The sequence below is a fragment of the Morone saxatilis genome, unplaced genomic scaffold (assembly GCF_004916995.1).
Source record: "Morone saxatilis isolate NCDOM2014 unplaced genomic scaffold, NCSU_SB_2.0 Contig16, whole genome shotgun sequence".
Classification (NCBI taxonomy): Eukaryota; Metazoa; Chordata; class Actinopteri; family Moronidae; genus Morone; species Morone saxatilis.
This window is the reverse complement of record NW_023339718.1, coordinates 1,802,389-1,820,552: the sequence shown is the minus strand read 5'-3', so window position 1 is coordinate 1,820,552 and position 18,164 is coordinate 1,802,389. Positions and strand designations below refer to the sequence as shown.

Sequence of the window (18,164 nt, the reverse complement as noted above, 5' to 3'; positions counted from 1 at the left end):
CAGAAAGAGAAAGAAAAGGAAGAAGCGTTGTGCTCAGCGTTTAATGTGAACCACCCCGGGCTGAGCGGGAGAGAGCTAACTAGCCTGACAGACCCAAACGTAGCGTTAGCTCCACGCAGCTAACTGTGTGTTTCAACCTTGCAAGCTCCCTGAGGTCGGTGCGTGGATTAAATGGCTTTTTTGTAAAAGGTGGGGGACGAAAGTTAACTTTACTGAAGCTAACTCAAGTGTGGTGTGTTACTGGGGAAGAGGGGGGGAGAATGGAGGCTCTTGTTAGCCTTCCTGCTCCATCATCAGAAGCTGCTTGCGGGAGAGGAGGGCGAGGAGGGCCTGTAAACGTTATCTCTGGTTGACACATTAACATATTAAACTTGTCTGCCTCCTTTTATTGGGAAGGGGATGCATGCGCTGTTTGTTTTTCAGTGGCCGAGCGTTAACTTGTTTTTACCAGTTTTCCCTGCGTTGTCCATCCACATGCCAACGCAAGCTCCGGTGTTACTGCTGACCTGCGCTCATCCTCACTGTTTGTGTCTGTTTGCAGGACACGCTGAAGCTGCCAGAGCCCTTCCTCTCCTTGCCTGCCTGCCTGCTGCCTCTCTCTCCTTGGATCCCCCCCCCCCAACCTTCAAAGACAAGGCCAACCACTCTGCTGTGTTTCATTTGTTTATCATCTCTTTCCACCAGCGCGCTGAGGCTTTGCCCTCGAATAGTCATTTCTGCAGCAAGGCTCCTTGCCTTTATTTCGACACAGGCACTTCCCTTTTTCCTGGAATTGAATTCAACCGAGTTTCTTCTGAAACCCCCCAGATGGGATGGTGAATAATAATGAAATTCACGATATTGCCCAAGGGGGGCAACGCTCAAAGATGATCATCTTGTACTTGTATTTTATTGCTCTGTTCAGCGCAAGGAGAAGGCTCCGTCCCATATAGTTACCTGATGGACGGCCTTTCTGACAAAAGTTGAATGCATCTTCTGGGCCAGGATGGTGGTATGAGCCTGTACCTCCTCTTTCCATCACGCTCTGCCCGCTCTGATTTCAGCCGTTTAACGCAGTTCTTCAACCTTCCTGATCTTCCAACATGGAGCCCTGTTTCTTCAACCCTTTTGACAACCTGGCTGCTGTAATCCTGCTGGCATCTCTTCACCGTGTGTTCACCCTGCTGCCTGGTCTTCATTCATCGCTGCCGGCCATCTTCGGGAGTGGTCCTTTGGCATCGCGCGTCTTTACATGAAACCGTTGTTACAAGATCTCGTTCACGGTGAGAGGGCTCTAAGCGAGTGTGTTCGAACATCGAGCAAAAACACTGCTTATACACTACAACATATGAGATATTGTGTGAAGTGTGTTCAGATGCACCACATAAACACCCTGTTAATGGACACAGGTTTGTAAAGGTTGTTGGCTCTGTTCTTCTAGGAAAACCTGTATTTGCTTTTCCCTCCTTTCAATCAAACACAATACGTTTATTTCCACCGTAATAGCAGTTATAGAATAGTATGAATATATTCTCAGGGAATTGGTCAGGTGCGCTTTCATGGCTTGCTTCTTAGCATCCAAGCCGGTGGCCATTGTATTCACTGGCTGATACAGGATTAACAATCACAGCACATAGCTGCTTGTCCTCTTGTTATGTAACCGGAGAAAACGGCTGGCACAGACCTCGTCAGTAACCGTAACTGGTTGCCTTGCCGGATTGCCAGCTTTCCCTCTCATTTTTGGCTACTTCAAGATGCTCAGTGTATCACAAGCTCTCCTCCGCCCTGTTTGACTCCAGACACACTTATCCAGTTTCAGCTCTTCTGCTATCTCTGGTGTATCTTCACTAGTAAAGCTGTCATCACTTCCAGCATGTGCCCCGAGAGCAGATCCTCGCCAGAAATAAATGGACCAGTGGGAACGGTTTTGGGAGAGATGTTTTTCAGCTCCTGATTCCAGTAGCAACCAGTAGATTTAAAGAATAGATCAAAGGACGATGGACAGTGTGGACTGTGCAAGCTCAAGTGATGTTTCATGGTTTGCACTATTTAAGATAAGAGAAGATATTCCTTTAATAGTCCCACAATGGGAAATTCCAATTTTACAGCAGCGCAAAGTGATAGAGAAAAAAACCAATATAAGAACAGGTATGAAAAATAAATATATATAATATTAATATAATATAAAACACTGTACAAGAGAGGAAAAAAACAGTAAAAAACCACAACAGATAACACCACACACTAGCATGGGCAATAGATTGCACAGTAATTATTGTCCATTGATTATTGCACATTGTTATTGACAAGATTATTATTGCATGCGTCTCATTACTTGCACAAGTCTCTATTTCAGGCTTGTTGGATTAAATAATTGAACGTTCATCGTGGGTGTTAATGAGTTTGAGTTCAAGAGCTACAGTGGCGTTTTTACTTTTGCAACGTGTTGCTTAAAGACAGTTTGCGTTAGTCCCATCAGTGTGTCAGTCACAGTGGAAGGTGTTAGTGCTGTAATCCCACGCCTGTAATACTTCATAGGGGATAAATAAGTAAGAAACCTCTTCCACAGGCAGCTCTGGAGCCACATGCTGGCGTGATGGACCCTCTCTAGTTTGTCCCTGTTCTCTCAGTATAAGGAGCAGCTCTCTCTGCTCCTCCTCTCTCCACCCAAGGAAGCTTTACTGTCAGCTGCATTTTAATACACTGAGTAACACAACTTGTCATGACACGATTTAAAGGTGGCTGTAAAATAAAGCAAAAGGAACGCTAGATAGGTTACTAATGTGTGTGCCCTTTTCTGTTTGAGTAATGGTGACGAGCAGAGATCAGTCAAGTGGACGTCACTGCCGTAGGCTAAAAATCTTCAATCTTCAAATAGTCTGCTTTTTAGAAAGTTGGGGAAAATGTCTGTATTTTTAAGTTGGCTGTCATGAATGTCAGAGGCAAAACAGGGTAAAGACCAAACGGGTTTTATTTTGCAGAAAGCCCTCAGTTAATGTAAAGTAGAAATATGTAAATCACCTGTTTTTGAGGTGTATGGGGTTTTTCCCAGCATGAGCTGCAGGCAACATCACATCACATTCCTCAAAGTTATTTGCAACTGCTCCTAACTCTAGTGTTTCTGGTGTACATTTAACATGCGTGCCCACCATTACGGTGTCTGAGTATACTTACAATCAGCTTTGTTAGGTTTATTCCCTATCAATGATTGATGCACCCTAACCTAGGATGTGCTGTCGTCTGAGACCGTTGGCAAAGTGAAACTTATCCGCAGCAGTAATTTACTGATCTTTCCTGATTGTCTTCAAGCTAGAACACTGTGTCCCTTTTCCTGCTTCTCTCTGGACACACACACTTGTTGTTGTCTCAGCATGCAGAGTGCACATACAATTCTACATACTGAAGAGGGAGAGGTGGGCATTGTGATGTTAGTTTCTTATAACAAGGTGTTGGTCACAGATAAACCACAAGTGTTACCTTCTGAGGAGTCCCATCTTGTTTCCTCAACTTTGTTAAAGTTGTGCACCCACACTGTTGACATCCTCGACATCCACACTCAGACTAGAGAGATTGCCATTAGAAAACAACGAAGCACTTGTGACTGATCATCATAATAAAGAGAACTTGCTCTGTTGAGTGAGTTTCACAATGAGGTTTGCAAATAGTGGTAGCTGGTTGCTACAGGAACATTTTGCATGTCGTCAGGGATACATTTATGGCGGTGTGTTCAACACTTACAGTATGAGCACATCTATGTTATTGCTTAATTTGTTAGTGAAGTAACGTGAAGTAACTGTATTTAATTTTTATGCACCTTTTGTTCCTTCTTTGCAGTGGGCCACACTTAGGATAGAGAGAGGAGCAAAAGAAATGAATCACCCCTTGTACAAACCCTACTCGAATGGTAAGATGTGCTCAGTGTGTTGTCCAGCATGTTCAGTGTTTATATTTGTTATTGCTGATGTTCTGTCTCTGTGGACTGCTCCAGCTATCATTGCCAAGGAGCCCACCTCTTTGGAGGAGGAGATCAAGGAGATCCGGCGGAGCGGCAGCAACAGAGACCTGGACTCAGCCCCTGAGTTCGAGATGTCTGACATCTTTTATTTTGCTCGGCGAGGAGTGGAGAGCATCATGGACGATGAGGTGACCAAGCGGTTCTCTGCTGAGGAGTTGGAGTCCTGGAATCTGCTGACCCGCAGCAACAACAACTTCCACTACATCAGCTTGAGGCTGACCGTCCTATGGGGGCTGGGCCTGCTGATCCGCTACGGCTTCCTGCTGCCTCTCAGGTATTAGCTTTACCTCCAGTAGAAGAATAGGCTGTTGAGAACTGAACACCCTGCAGGGTTCGACATTAGCCCCATGGCCACAGATATTTACTCTGTGGCCAGAGATATTCCAGGTAGGTAGCCCCCTGTGGCCTGCAGGGTTTATCCCCATATTGCGAGCTCAGGTTGCAGTATAATTACTGAAAGGCTGTGTGTTGTGTTTGCATTATGTCACTGTGCTGTCTTCTACTCTTTACAGACAAGTTGGTTTGGACTCAGCTAGCTAGTTAGCAGCTAACGTAAATTTTTTTAATTTTTCTGATCGATATGATATCCTACCTGCAGCTTCCAGCTCTACAGCTCCAAAATGTGTTTGGGAGACCTCCAGTTTTAGTTTAGTTTGACTTCAGCCTGACTTGTAAAGTTAGTTTGCCAACTACGTAACTAGCTAGCTAGCTTCCAACAGTCAGAGTACAAAAAGACGCTATCGTAATGTTACATAAACCAGGATGTTTTATGTTTTTTCTGTGGCAGTAAACACAACACACAGCCTTTCAGTAACCATACTGACATGAATTTATCGTCACACTTCGTGGCTAACCAACTACCCTTCGCGCACCACTTCCCACAACAAACCCACCCAGGTTACCCACAGGACAACCTTTAAGTCTCAACCAGTAACAAGTGCAGTTAGGCTGAGGGTCCATTACTTATATAAAATAAATACAAAAACAACCACACTGAAAATACTCAACTACGAGCAGAAATTCTGCATCGTAAACCTTACAAAGGTAAAAGTATTATAGCACAATGTATCTACTTGGCCAATGGGGCCAGTGCTTAAAGATATTAGTGTTTATCCCTGCAGTGAGACAGAGACTGGAGTGGAAATGTAGCCTCTTCTGCACAAATGACCACCAGAATAACATAATAAAATTTGACTTTGACACTGAAACTAGTATAAGGATGGGAACTTATAAGATTTTATTGATACCAATGCCATTATCGATTCTGCTTTTCAGTCAGATTCTTTATTGATTCCTGATTATTTGCCTGTGTGGGGGGGGGGAAGTAGGCATACACTAAACTTCAGGATCAAACCAAGTGTTTTTTAGAACAAGGGTAGCTGTAGTAACAGTCTGTTTGTCATCATCGAAAATTGATGAAATAAGAGAATATTTGTGCAGCATTCATTTTCATCCAAGATTTCTTAGTCAAAGAAAGTTTGTTGGTTAATACTGTGGTTGGTATATTTACACAATGTTACAAAATGTTTACACTGGCAAGTAGCTCTCTCATCAAATACAAATCCAGCCAGTGAGGTGGTGTCACTCTATTTGAGGGGTCACAGCTGAAGTAGAAAATGTGCCAAATGAGCATGGTGGGTAGTCCAGGATGCCCAGGGGTTTGGAGGATTATGACATTGTGCTTAATTTCCATTGTTATTAGGGATGTCCAGAGATCAGTATCCGAGCCGATCAAGGCATTTTTAAATACACACAGCTGTTTTTACTTGTAAAGCTTTCATGCACAGTAACATAACAAGCGCAGCTGTCGTCAGCTCTCCAACTCTGCTGTCTATTGATCTCTCCTTCACACTCAAGGAGGAGAGGCAAACAGCAGTAGATAGAGTCGACACAACCACACTCACCACACCACTACAAGTGCAACAAAAGCCCTGTTAAGAAGGCCAAATTACCCAGAAGAGTATTTTATTGTAGTAATTCATGCAAAATGCATGCATGCATGAAATAAACACACAACAGAATACAGTTCATTCAGGTAATTCAGGCAAAGGCTACATGAAGCAACTAACACCGGAGAGAGAAACTCCTCTTAAGACAAGTGTTGGATCGGGACTCGGTATTGGCACGTACTCAATATTAAATGACTATAATCAGATCGGGGCAACAAAAAAAAAAACTTAATGGGAACATCCCAAATTATAATTGTGGTTAAGAAGATATTAAAATATCCTTTGTTGAAGTTAATGAACTTGAAGGCACGCTGTGTAATAACATGAGCCTGACACCTAAAGAGACAGCAGACAGCCTTATTGAAGAATTAATCATTAAAGTTCGGCACACTGCGTGGGGTTTGGAGGCTGCTCCAGAACACAGAAGTAACATTAAATGTTGGCCCGTACAGTGAGTTAGAGAGGGAGATCCTCATTTAGGGTCAGCTTAGAGAGGGACAGAGACAGTGACTCAGTACTAAGCCTGGTTGGCTCGTTTCCAACTGCCAGTGGGGAGACAAATCAGGCCACCGCAAGTACACAGACAGACATCATTCTAGCTTCCCATCCAGCTAATAGATTCTCTCATTCAGTACTTGTCTGGTTGAATATTGCTCCGACTCACTCACTTGCATGAACCCTTCACCTCTCTGTTCGTCTAATCCTCGTCCAATTTAATCAGCACCTTCTCCAACCCTGGATGATTGGTTCATCCTGATTAAGCTGACCAGTTGGACGTCTTAAATATTGCCTAATACGCCCTCCTGCAGGTTCTGGAGTCTATTATCACTGACAGTGGGGGGGTAGGGGAAACAGGGATACTTTTAATTAATAACAAGAACCCTGTTCCCCTGGATGGCCTTACTCATGACCTTCATGTGTTATCTGAGTGGTTACTCTTCCTCAGTGAAAGCTTGTAGTACAGACTTTGTGTGTACCTTGAATTTAATTTGTTAAACCAAAACATGGAATCCTTCCTTTCTGTGGTTTACACAAGTGCTCTGTTGTAAGATCCTCTGTCGGAGGATTATGTGTAAACTGCCTGTCTGTCTGCCTCTCCACCAGGGTAACCCTTGCCTTCACTGGTGTAGGCCTCCTTGTGGTCCTCACGTCTGTTGTCGGGCTGCTGCCGAATGGAAGGTAAGACTGACGACAAGCTCGTCTGTTTTCATTTATCAAAAATATCAGCTCCGATACCTGGATGTGCCAACTTGACACTTATAAGTAAATCCCTCTGTTGTATTCTCCTTCTTGCAGGATTAAAAACTTTCTGAGTGAGAACGTCCATTTGATGTGCTACAGAATATGTGTCAGAGCTCTGACTGCCATTATAACCTACCATGACAGGTAAAGGACCTGCACTGTTATGCCACACCTCTATAAGTTATGTAACTTTCATTGGGCATGAACCCATTCCACGTAGTTTTTGACTCTTCATAGACAGCTAAGTTATCACACAGCAACAGTAAACTTCCTGGTAAAGTAGTTAAGATAGATAAGGACACTGTGGTTTAGTCAGTCACGGCCAAGATGGCGATGGCCAGAGCCGACCACACTGAGCTTCACACCGGCTCTTCACTGGCTGACGTCACGGAGACTGTGTGAATATTTAATTCAGTCTAGGTCAGATGAACATGACTCGTGGTGATGAAAGAAATAGTTGAAGCAAAACAACAATCAATGATGAAAGACCCATAGCAGCCAGACTGGTTTCAGTAACCCACACACACTGGCGGTTGGGACACAAACACTTTGACATTACACACAGTGCTGTTCATAGCAGCAGGAGGGACAGTAGTGATTATATACTAGCCTAATTCTGAAAACATAATTCTAAATCCTGTATATTTGTTACTGCAGGTAGTTTTTCACAAACTTGAAAGTTTTAAATACACCCATTTTGGCTCAGTTCTTAATCTTAAGGCTGCATTACCGTTTCCCCAGTAGGCATTTTGCCTGACAAATTGCAATTGATTTGTTTAGAGTGTAAGCTCCTTATCATCCCCACTAGCTGTTTTCATAAAGGTTAGCATGAGAGCTGCTGCTGCTGGTTTATTGCTTTTATGTTTTTAGCACGGCTGTGTTTCCATGCTGTTTCTCAACTTCTTGCTTAGTTTCTCAATTTATTTTGTGCTTTTGTAAAGTGAGTCTTGACAACCTATTTCAATTCAGAAATATTGATAGATGTGTTGTGTGATTTGTTTTTTTTTTATTATTATTTTAACAATTAATCACATGCAGTAGCATCTCTAGCACATGGTTTAAACCTGTACCTAAAAAGTCAGTTTAGCAGTGTCATTGTTGATTCATCACTGAAGTAGGAAGTAACTACATTTGGCAAACAAAAAGATAGTGTCAATGGTACATATTTTTATACAAGGTAACAGACATTTCAAGAGATATCATGTTTATAGCTTTCCAAATGCCATGACATTAAGCAGAAGATAATAACAATTAAATTTTTTATTTAAAGTTATCATAGATGTGAATCCAGAGGGATATAATCTTAAAAAAACAAATGCTGCTCCTCTTGTTCACATGGTCCCATTCTTCTTCTTTCTCAAACATGATCTGCTGCAGACCTATTGCCATGACAGGAGAGGGGTCTGTGTGAGATTACGTAATGACAGATGAGTTATCTTTAGAGAACAGAAACAAGGGTGTGTTACCAGTTGAAATGTGAGAGCAAGTATGGACAGGGAGGGTGCCTGATGCTAGATTGTCTACATTCATATTCATCGCAGCAGGTATATGAACCTATGGGAAGCACAAAACCCTAGTCAATAATGCTTTCTCACACATAAAGCCAAAGCATGCTCAATCAAGCTCCAGTAGTCTCTTAAACAGTGATTGGAGCTGCTGAATTCACACAGCTATCTTGCAAGCAAAAGTTTCACTGTCCTGAATTGATCTAAAATTGGGCACCGGTAATAGTATAATAATAGTGTAATAGTGTAATAATAAAAGTGGACGTTGGTAGTGAGGATGAAGAGGACACTGCATTTAAAATTGGCAGAGTAAGAATCTAAGAGGAACATGAAACTATTGACAGGTTTTATAGAGAGGGTGGCACATGCAACAGGATGTGGAGGAGGAAGTTGATGCTTTGTGTATTTGCTATTCAGTTGCAGTTTATAACAGCTGGTGTAGTTTTCTGTAGTGCAGGCTTGGCTGAAATTCAGATGTAACGATTGAAAAGGCCATCTGACTTTGAGAATGTGGAAGATTCATATTTTTGAATGTAAATAATTTCTATTTAGGTGAATATTAAGATTTTACTTGTCATGGTAGCTCACCTGGTAGAGTGTGTGCCCCAAGTACAGAGCCTGAGTCCTTACCACAGTGGCCCGAGTTCAATCCCCCCCCAACAAAATCTAAGATTATGTCAATACTGTGTTAAATTAGAGTTAGGGAAGTAATTTTAGTAATGACGTGCTTAAGTGGGATCATTTCTATCTTTTAATTCACCGGGGGGGAAACGTATTAACTGATACAGATACTCACAGGTGAGACAAAGAGCTGGAACATTTCTTGTCTTGCTGAATGTCTGCCATCTAGGCGTAGCTTGTTGTAACACGTATTCCACTCTAGTCTGGTGCTAAAAATACACAAGTGACATAGGAAGTGTTGCGCTCCCCCTCTATTTAAGATTGCAACTCTATCTTTGGAATGCAGACTCGGTATATTTAAGTCCTGCGTGCACTGGGGGTCAAAGCTTTAACAGATCCACCATAGGGTTGCTTTGTTTCTGGCCCAAATGGTATCCAAATTTCTATGAAGACTGGCTTTAACTTCTGGTTGACCTCCTCACTGTCATATTGTGCACCAAACGTGTATTTTGACACTCGCTACCACACTCAACATGATTTCATTTCTTGATAATAAATCCTCCAGGAAGTGCCTCAATGATGCATGCATAGATTAACAGTCTTATCTCCTATCTCCATTTTCTCAGTGAGAATAAACCCAAGAATGGGGGAATCTGTGTCGCCAACCACACCTCGCCCATTGATGTCATCATCTTGGCTAGTGATGGCTGCTATGCTATGGTAACTATACCACTGCCAACCAGGACGTTACACAAAACATTGACGCCGGTCACTTTTTCCTTGGTAGCTGCTTGACTGTTAAAACTGCTGGTCTCCCCAAAATAGATTTGTTGCTTATTTTTTGTTTGTTATATGTTTGTTTGTGTCAGGTTGGTCAAATTCATGGTGGCTTAATCGGGGTCATTCAGAGATCCATGGTCAAGGCCTGTCCACATGTTTGGTTTGAACGCTCAGAAGTGAAAGACAGACATCTAGTGGCCAAAAGGTAGTATTTCAACCTTTCTTTTTTTCCCTACAATGTTTGTGTAACTTGAAAAAATGTAGCTGTTTTTTGTGTAATCTAAAGAAAAGTCTAAAAATGTCAATTTTTAGTTATAATCTTAATACTTCTTGTATTGCAGATTGAGTGACCACATAGAAGATAAAACTAAACTACCCATCCTCATTTTCCCAGAAGGTGAGCTTGTTCAGGGATCTGGTACAGATAGGAAGACTTCATAATCGCACTATAGTTCTCTAGTTTTTTTTGTTTTTGAAACCCCATAAGCCTACATTTATCTTTACTCTAAATCCCCAGGTACCTGCATCAACAACACATCAGTTATGATGTTTAAGAAGGGCAGTTTTGAGATTGGTGCCACAGTCTATCCTGTGGCCATTAAGGTGAGTGTGTCTTTTTTTTAATTCACATTTCAATCATTTTAAACCTTTTTTTTATCAACAGTTTGTTCAAAGTAATACAGGTATTGATTAGTCATTCTGGTGTTTCATTCAGTATGATCCCCGATTTGGGGACGCCTTCTGGAATAGCAGCAAGTTTGGAATGGTGAACTACCTGTTACGTATGATGAGCAGCTGGGCCATCGTTTGCAGTGTGTGGTACCTTCCTCCCATGTCTAGAGAGGTGAGTTTTTTTATTTGAATTAAACAAGCAATAGTAGATATATGGTTTTGTTGCATTCAACAAAGGTTGGCCGATATGTTCAAAATGTCCAACCTGCCACTGTGTGTGCGGCAGCGCCCCCAGACCCCCTTATCACCACCCCAGTAGTTTCAGATGGGAGGTGAGCAATGAGTTCACTGTCTAACTAACAAGTTCTAATAGCTTTAATAAACTCCCTAAATGTCAAGAAAGTTAAAGAAAAACATTCATTTTCCACATTAAAGAGACACATACAACCCTACACCTTCTAAATTCAAGTTTCTCTCTTATACCAAACTATGAACTTGTTAAGCAATCTTAAAACACACTTCATTCAAAGTCGACACAAACAAAATAAAAGTCACCAAACCGTCCCTCGCTCCTCTACCCACTTCATGCCTCTCCTCTGCTGGACTGTCCCTGCTGTGTCCTCATCTTCCCCAGAGTTACAGTCTTGTTTGGAGCCTCTGTGAATCACCTTGGAACGATATTCCCTGTGGTCAAACTAGTTGAAGTAAATCCATAATTCAGCGCAGTTAGATGTGAAAAATACACTAGCATTACAGCTGGCTGCTCCCACTCGTTCAGCAGCTCAGTGTGTGTACTGCGCTGTTGGAAGTCTGTCACTGAGCGGCTCGTTTCTTCAGAGGCAGACACTTAAATTAGCTAAATAAAATGACAAACCTGCCACAAAAAAAAAAAGACGAAATTGCCCAACCCAAATTCAAAACTTAAAATTCAGTAAGATTTAAAGATTAAGATTATCAGCCTGACCATTGGTGTTGCCTCTCACACCAAGATTGAACACTGAATTATTGGTAATAGTGGAGTAAGAACAATTGAGTAAGAGAGCTGCATTTAACTACAAAGTTAGGTAACTGTTTGTCGATTGGCCACAAACAGTGAAAGTTCCCGGACTGACGATAAGTTCACAGTGACAACAAACACACTATGTGACAGCTCAAGTACAATGATTTTAAAACATACTGGGAAACCCAACTTTTATTTTACCACAGAGCTTCTCTTTTTTGTCTGTACATTCATGAAGTCATACCACTTTGGTTGGGTGTAAAGCTCGTACAGCCATAATAGCTAAGCTGTTAATTATTTGTTATGACCACTTGTTTGCCTGCGTTATATTGTGTGTGTATCAATTTCCTCCAACAGGAGGGTGAGGATGCTGTACAGTTTGCCAACCGTGTAAAGGCAGCCATAGCCAGGCAAGGTGGACTGGTGGACCTCCTGTGGTAAGCTCAATGCTTTCTACCGCTCTCACATACAAAACCTTATGACTGACAAGGGACAATAAACCCTCAACACGTGGGTGGCCATTCATACTAGACTGCTGTCATGGTTATTTCACAGCTGATTTTTTGACATAGCATAGCAGGAATAGCACTGGTGTAATAAATAACATTAATAACAACTGTATTCAGTTCCAGGCGATCCTGTGAAATGGCCTCTATCATGTACACTCACTCCCTGCAGTGGCTTATTCTGCCTCTTAATACAACAGAGCCATCGGTAATGTTATTGGTTCCACTGGTGCTTTTCCTGTTGTGGCATGTTAAAATCCCTGTTATGAAAAAGGTCAATCCCTTACTGTTCCTGTTCTTACAGACTCCCATACACACTGCTGCTAAATGCAAGAAATAGACCAGATTTGTTTACTATACAGAGTTTTAGCACAGTGGTGCAACTTAATGTCACTGCCTTTCTTTACCATATTATAGGGTACTACAGGCACAGCTAATATCTGCTATCACAAATGATAATTTAAGCTTTATTGTACTTTTATTCAGTCCAATATTCTTATATGTACAATAAAAAAGCTTACAATATCATAGGTAGATATATACTTAGTGTGCTGGTTTCATGGCCCTGCTGTTGTGCATGTTTGCTTACTGGCACCTAAATCAATCAGTACCATCATTAACATTATCAGTTACACCTGCACTTTTGCAGTAAGAAGTCAGAAATGATGCAAAGAGGCCTATGCTGTTCAGTGTAACTCCACCAACTGCAGTTTGAGATTAATTTAATGTGTCCTACAATTTAGTAAATGTAAAGAAATAAACACTTTAGTTAGTGTTAAGTAAAAGATTTTCAAAAAGGATTGTATTGCAGTGTACTGGGGTTTCTATTTTTCCGGTCAGCTCAGTGTAACTACTGCATATCAACTCTGTTGCAGTGTAAACAGCACACTTGTGATGCAGTGTATTTAGTCTGCATTTCACTGCTTTGGGTGAAACCTGATCAGCAATAGAACATGGTTGAACAGCATAATCGTCCACTCCATCAATACTTTATTTTTAACTCCTTTGTAGGGACGGAGGGCTGAAACGAGGAAAGGTAAAAGATACCTTTAAAGAAGAGCAGCAGAAACTGTACAGTAAAATGCTGGTGGGCACCCAAGAGGACCGGAGTCGCTCCTGAAGGACCTGTGTAGACGTGGACTGGCTCAGAGACCCACTAGGGCGCCTCTGACTAAATAAGCAGTCAGCAGGGCTCTCTTCCTCCCTACTGGTGCTCCTGGACTGGAAAATTCCCTCTCTGATGTCAACAGTACTCCATTTGGCTTCCTTGGTCACTGCCTCAGCTTGGCTTGTTCAGTTTGCATCGCTGTTACGGGTCATTCTGAGTCTGCTGCCCTTTTGTTGGAAAAGCTCGACTGAAGCCTTGCTTGCATTATAATGAAAGTAGGGTGCACACAGTACAGGAGCATTGTCTTCCTTGGTGGCAGTCTTTTGAGGGAAAACTTGTATTATTATCTATCATTGAGTTCCTGTCTTTGTTGGATAGTTTTAACTTTTTAATTTTCATTTTACTGTCATGTTTGTATGATGCTGTGGGAAAGTTACAAACCTGATTATACCTGGGATGTAGAGTTACTGTAGATTTAAAAAAAAGAAAACTAGTTTGTTTTAAAGCTGAAACCTGAGTTTGGGTTTTGCATGACTGGCTCTCGTGCCCGTGATTTATGGCACAATGCCAGATTTTGTTACATTTCAGATATTTTTATGGGCTTTTTCCAAGAGAAAAAAAATCTTGTATTTTAAACTTTGTGTTTTACATTAAGACTTGTATCAACACATCTGGTCACTATAGGAATTACATTGCAGATGAGCTCTCGATATGTTGTCCGTTTCTGTGTTTTTCCACAGAATGTGTAAATCCTCACATTATGAAGTGGAAATTGTGCACCCAGTTTGTCTGATGGAGGTTTATGGATTGAGGCAGATACTAATGTTCCAGCTAATAACGCAGCATAACTGGAGTAAAAGGGTTTTATAGTCCATTCATTAAGAATTTATTTGAGATGCTTTTAGCATTAAGGCCCATGGCACAGCTAGTGATGTAAGATAACGACCATCACAACTGGTCACCTGACTAAAACATAGTTATAATGACAATTAGTTGATACATGTCCATACTAATACACCTCCTAACAGGCATCATGTTTTCATTGCCTTCCTGCTTGAGCAGTGACCATCTTGCCTAATTTATTTTAAATTTCATCAACAAACTTTCTCCTACTTGGCAGCCTCTTCAGAGAGGTTTAAAGGAGAGACAGAGTGCAGCTGTAGTTTGGACTCTCCGTTAGGCTGGAGTTGAGGAACATGGTGGGCAGCTTTCAGGAGGTTTCTCCCTGAGGCTCTCATCCATCTAATTTGCTGTTATCAGGGATAGTCGTTTAGACTGTCAAATCTGTTCATCAAAATAAATGTTCAAGAATGTGACTCTACATCTGACTTCAAGTTTCTGTGCTTCTTAACTGTCGATTACAAAGGGGTTTTAAACTTATTTTTAAACGTATTTGAAAGACATTTCTGTCTTCAATATATACATATATATATTTCTATGCATATGCAGTTTACTGTTGCATTTAAAGGTCCAGTGTGTAACTTTTAGGAGGTTCTATTGGCAGAAATTGAATATAATATGAATAATCATGTTTTCATTAGTGTACAATCACCTGAATATAGGAATTTTTCATTACCTTAGAATGAGCCTTTTGTATCTGCAGACATCATCACAGGTCGCCTTCCATGGAGGCCGCCATGCTTTTACAGTAGCCCAGAAGAGACAAACCAAACACTGGCTCTAGACAGGGCTGTTCGCGTTTTCCATTTCCATTTTTTTTTTGTAGTTTCTCCTTCACACTCGGAAGGGGAGGGTGAAGGAGGGTGTTGCCATCTGCAACCACACCGCTGGATGCCACTAAAATCCTTTGCACTCTGGGCAAAAGTTTTTTTAAAAGATGGCAAAAAACCTACAACCAGGCAACTGACCTCCAATGGTAACGGTGGTCTAAATAGATTCAAATTGTGTCCCAATGTTAAATATTTGGCATGCACTGTAAATCACACATAATAATAAATCTTATTCAGAGCGTTTGCCACTTCCATTTCAGCCCAAGAGTTCTTTTTTTCTTTTACTGGTAAATATTTCCCAAAATCAAAGCATTTCTTTATTTGCTATTTCTAGAATATAAGGTTTTCCCTCCAAACAATACTGCCTTAATTAGGGCTGTTGCTTTTCTTTGCTATTCTTGGCAGGCAAGCCAGGACTCAGCCAGAACAGTTGCTGATTTATAGCACAGTGGGCACTAGGCTGCTATAAGACAGTCAGCATGGGGATTGAGCGCTTCATTTTGAACATCATATATTTAGTATTTATTCCCTAGCCGACTATGTACTCTGGATCAAGTCTAAATGTCTTTCCGTGGATGTTTTATTGTTGATTTCTTTGCAGCGGCTTCATCCAAAACCCAAGCCTTTCCTCCTGGCTGCAACAAACAGCCTCAGTCCCCATTCAGAGAGGTTTCCCCTTTAACCGTCTTTGTTTCCAAACCGGTGATGGACAAGGCAGCATTCTTTTGCATCTCTGGTTGCAACAGTTTTAAATGGATCTGTTGACGTTGGTGAATAAAGGACACAGTGCTCGGAGGAGGAGTAAGAGGAAGCAGGGACCTCAAAAGGTTGGCTGTATAAATCATGCCATGGTTGAACAGCTCCCTGACAGCACTATGGAGAGCCAGAGTCAGGCCCCCAGCAGTCTTTGCTTTACCCTGGTGCTGGAGCTCAGACTGCGGGATGGCACAGATCCATCTTCTACTTCAAATAAGAGTTTAACAGCCCTATGGTTCACTGGGTATAGAGAGAGCTACTGTAGCTGTGTTGTAAAATGTTGTGGTTAGACTGCTCTTGTGATGACTGGAAGTTGTGCAAGGCGGGCTGTTCTAGAGAAAATGACTAAACTGTGGTTCACACACACACACACACACACACACAAAATATGTATAATACTGTACAGTACCTGCTTCTGCTGGTGCAGGACTTTATAAAAGAGAAGTGTCTGTGCAGCTGTTGCAATGTAGGTAAAAAGTGCCAGTGATAAACTGATGCACACACACGCCCAAGGAAAAGGTCACATAAAGATAAGACCCTCGGGTTCGCCGGTTGTAAAACAGCTCAACTGCAGTGAAAGCAAACTCCTCGGTGAGAGAATATTTCATTGAAAGAAAAGTTTCACAGAGAGAAAATGACTAACTTCCTGTTGAGACTACAACAGAATGAGCCTATGGTATGTTGAGTGGCGAGTTGAGTCCTTTCAGGTATTTTTCTGATGTCCTTAGATAGCTATAGTTATACATTAAGGTATTTTATGTAATCTTACAGGTTATTATTGTAACAGTAACGTATTTAATACACTATAGGGTTGTTTTGGGGGGTTAAAAATAAATAAAAATGGATAAACCAAACATTGTTTGCCACACAGGCCATGCCCTACACACAGGTTTCCATATCACTCAAATATTATGGGATTATGTTCAGAGGAGGTTACACTGAGGAGGGATGGCCACGACGCTGACTCTCATAAACTTCACATAAGGAAGCCTGTAATTGACTGCCCGCCGCAGAACGAGGCGGAGGCGGAGTTTACCCAAACGCCGTCGGTATAACTGCTCGGTCCGGTTTGTCGAGCCCTGCAGCAGATGCGCCGTCCAGGCTGGTTTAAGTCCGCTAAGACGCCACTAGTCCAATTAACCGAGAGGAGGCGGAAAGCCACGCATGTTGGGGCCATTAAACTCAAACCCGCCGCTCCTCGAGCTCGACGATGGATATGCGCGCGGTTCCGGCTCCTATGATGACGACCTGACACCGCGCCATCAATAAACAACCAGAAGAGACTGGGTATCATTAGTTGGGGAGGAGGAGGAGGATGAGGAGGGGGGGAAGAAGAGATGCTGGTGTATTTTGAGCGGCGGTAAATGAGTGAGATTTGTAGATAAAGCCTCGTTAAGCTCCTGGAAGAGTCGCGTGTTTACAGGCCCGGCTGAGCGCGCGTCATTTTGACGACGGCGGCGGAGTTTCCTCTAGCTGTGTGAGTGTGTGTGTGAGTGTGTGTGTGAGTGTGTGTGAGAGTGTGTGTGTGAGTGTGTGTGTTTTTTTGTGTGTTTGGTGGAAAGGTGGATCGTTAACATGGAAACATACACTGATGTGCTGCTGGTCACCGCAAACGTCGGCTCACTGTTTGACAATGTAAGTATCTGTTGTTAAAAGAGACATTTACAACTACACCAGACTCAAACGCTGCCAGAGGATTATACTTAATGCTGTTATGGCTGATGGAGAAATAATTAGTCGAGAGGGGAAACAGGAGGTGAGGTTTTTTATACCTTGAATGAGCTCCGTTGTTAGCCGTGACTCTTTATTGTTATCCACGTGCGTAATGTATCCAATAACACTACGGAGTTACTCAGGTGTGTGTGTGTGTTTGTTGTTGTAGCGTCAATAGTGTTCATCCGCTGTCGTTTTATTTTTAAGTTGAGCTATTATTACCTGTTGGGACGCGCAGGTTTCACGCCACTCACGTGACCTGGAGTAGAAGCCACAGGTGTAACGAGCAAACCTGCGACCCAACAGATACTGTGACAGAAGGGTCAGCTATGGACACATACTAAAAGTGTGTACAGACAATACTGTACAGGCTGACTGGATATAGGAGCTCTCTATGGCCCAGAGAAAAACTTCTCTTATGTAATATGTTTTTCAAATGATTGTATTCATATTTGCATAAACATACATTATTCAAAACAAAGATGGGTCACAGTTCATAATGAATTCATTAAAGGTCCCATATTGTGCACTTTTCCTGTTTTGATATCCATTAGAAGGTGTATTTGTGGGTTTTAAAGGTCCAGTGTG

The 18,164-nt window shown here is 42.0% G+C and overlaps 2 protein-coding genes across 2 annotated transcripts in view; both read left to right on the top strand.

The window, feature by feature from the left end:
• Positions 1-3,752: 3,752 nt before the first annotated feature.
• LOC118325829 (glycerol-3-phosphate acyltransferase 4) lies at positions 3,753-14,698 on the top strand. The gene is made up of 11 exons (XM_035658668.1): positions 3,753-3,883; positions 3,968-4,268; positions 7,048-7,122; positions 7,240-7,329; positions 9,938-10,031; positions 10,181-10,296; positions 10,433-10,488; positions 10,609-10,694; positions 10,807-10,935; positions 12,121-12,200; positions 13,281-14,698. The coding sequence occupies exons 1-11, from the start codon at positions 3,850-3,852 to the stop codon at positions 13,387-13,389; spliced, it is 1,170 nt and encodes a 389-aa protein (XP_035514561.1). The 5' UTR covers positions 3,753-3,849; the 3' UTR covers positions 13,390-14,698.
• A 2,176-nt stretch (positions 14,699-16,874) lies between these two features.
• inpp5l (inositol polyphosphate-5-phosphatase L) overlaps positions 16,875-18,164 on the top strand; it is a gene marked incomplete at its 3' end in the record, with an annotated part of 12,859 nt that continues 11,569 nt past the window's right edge. The window contains 1 exon segment of the mRNA XM_035657725.1: positions 16,875-17,498. Coding sequence (XP_035513618.1) covers positions 17,439-17,498 — 60 coding nt within the window.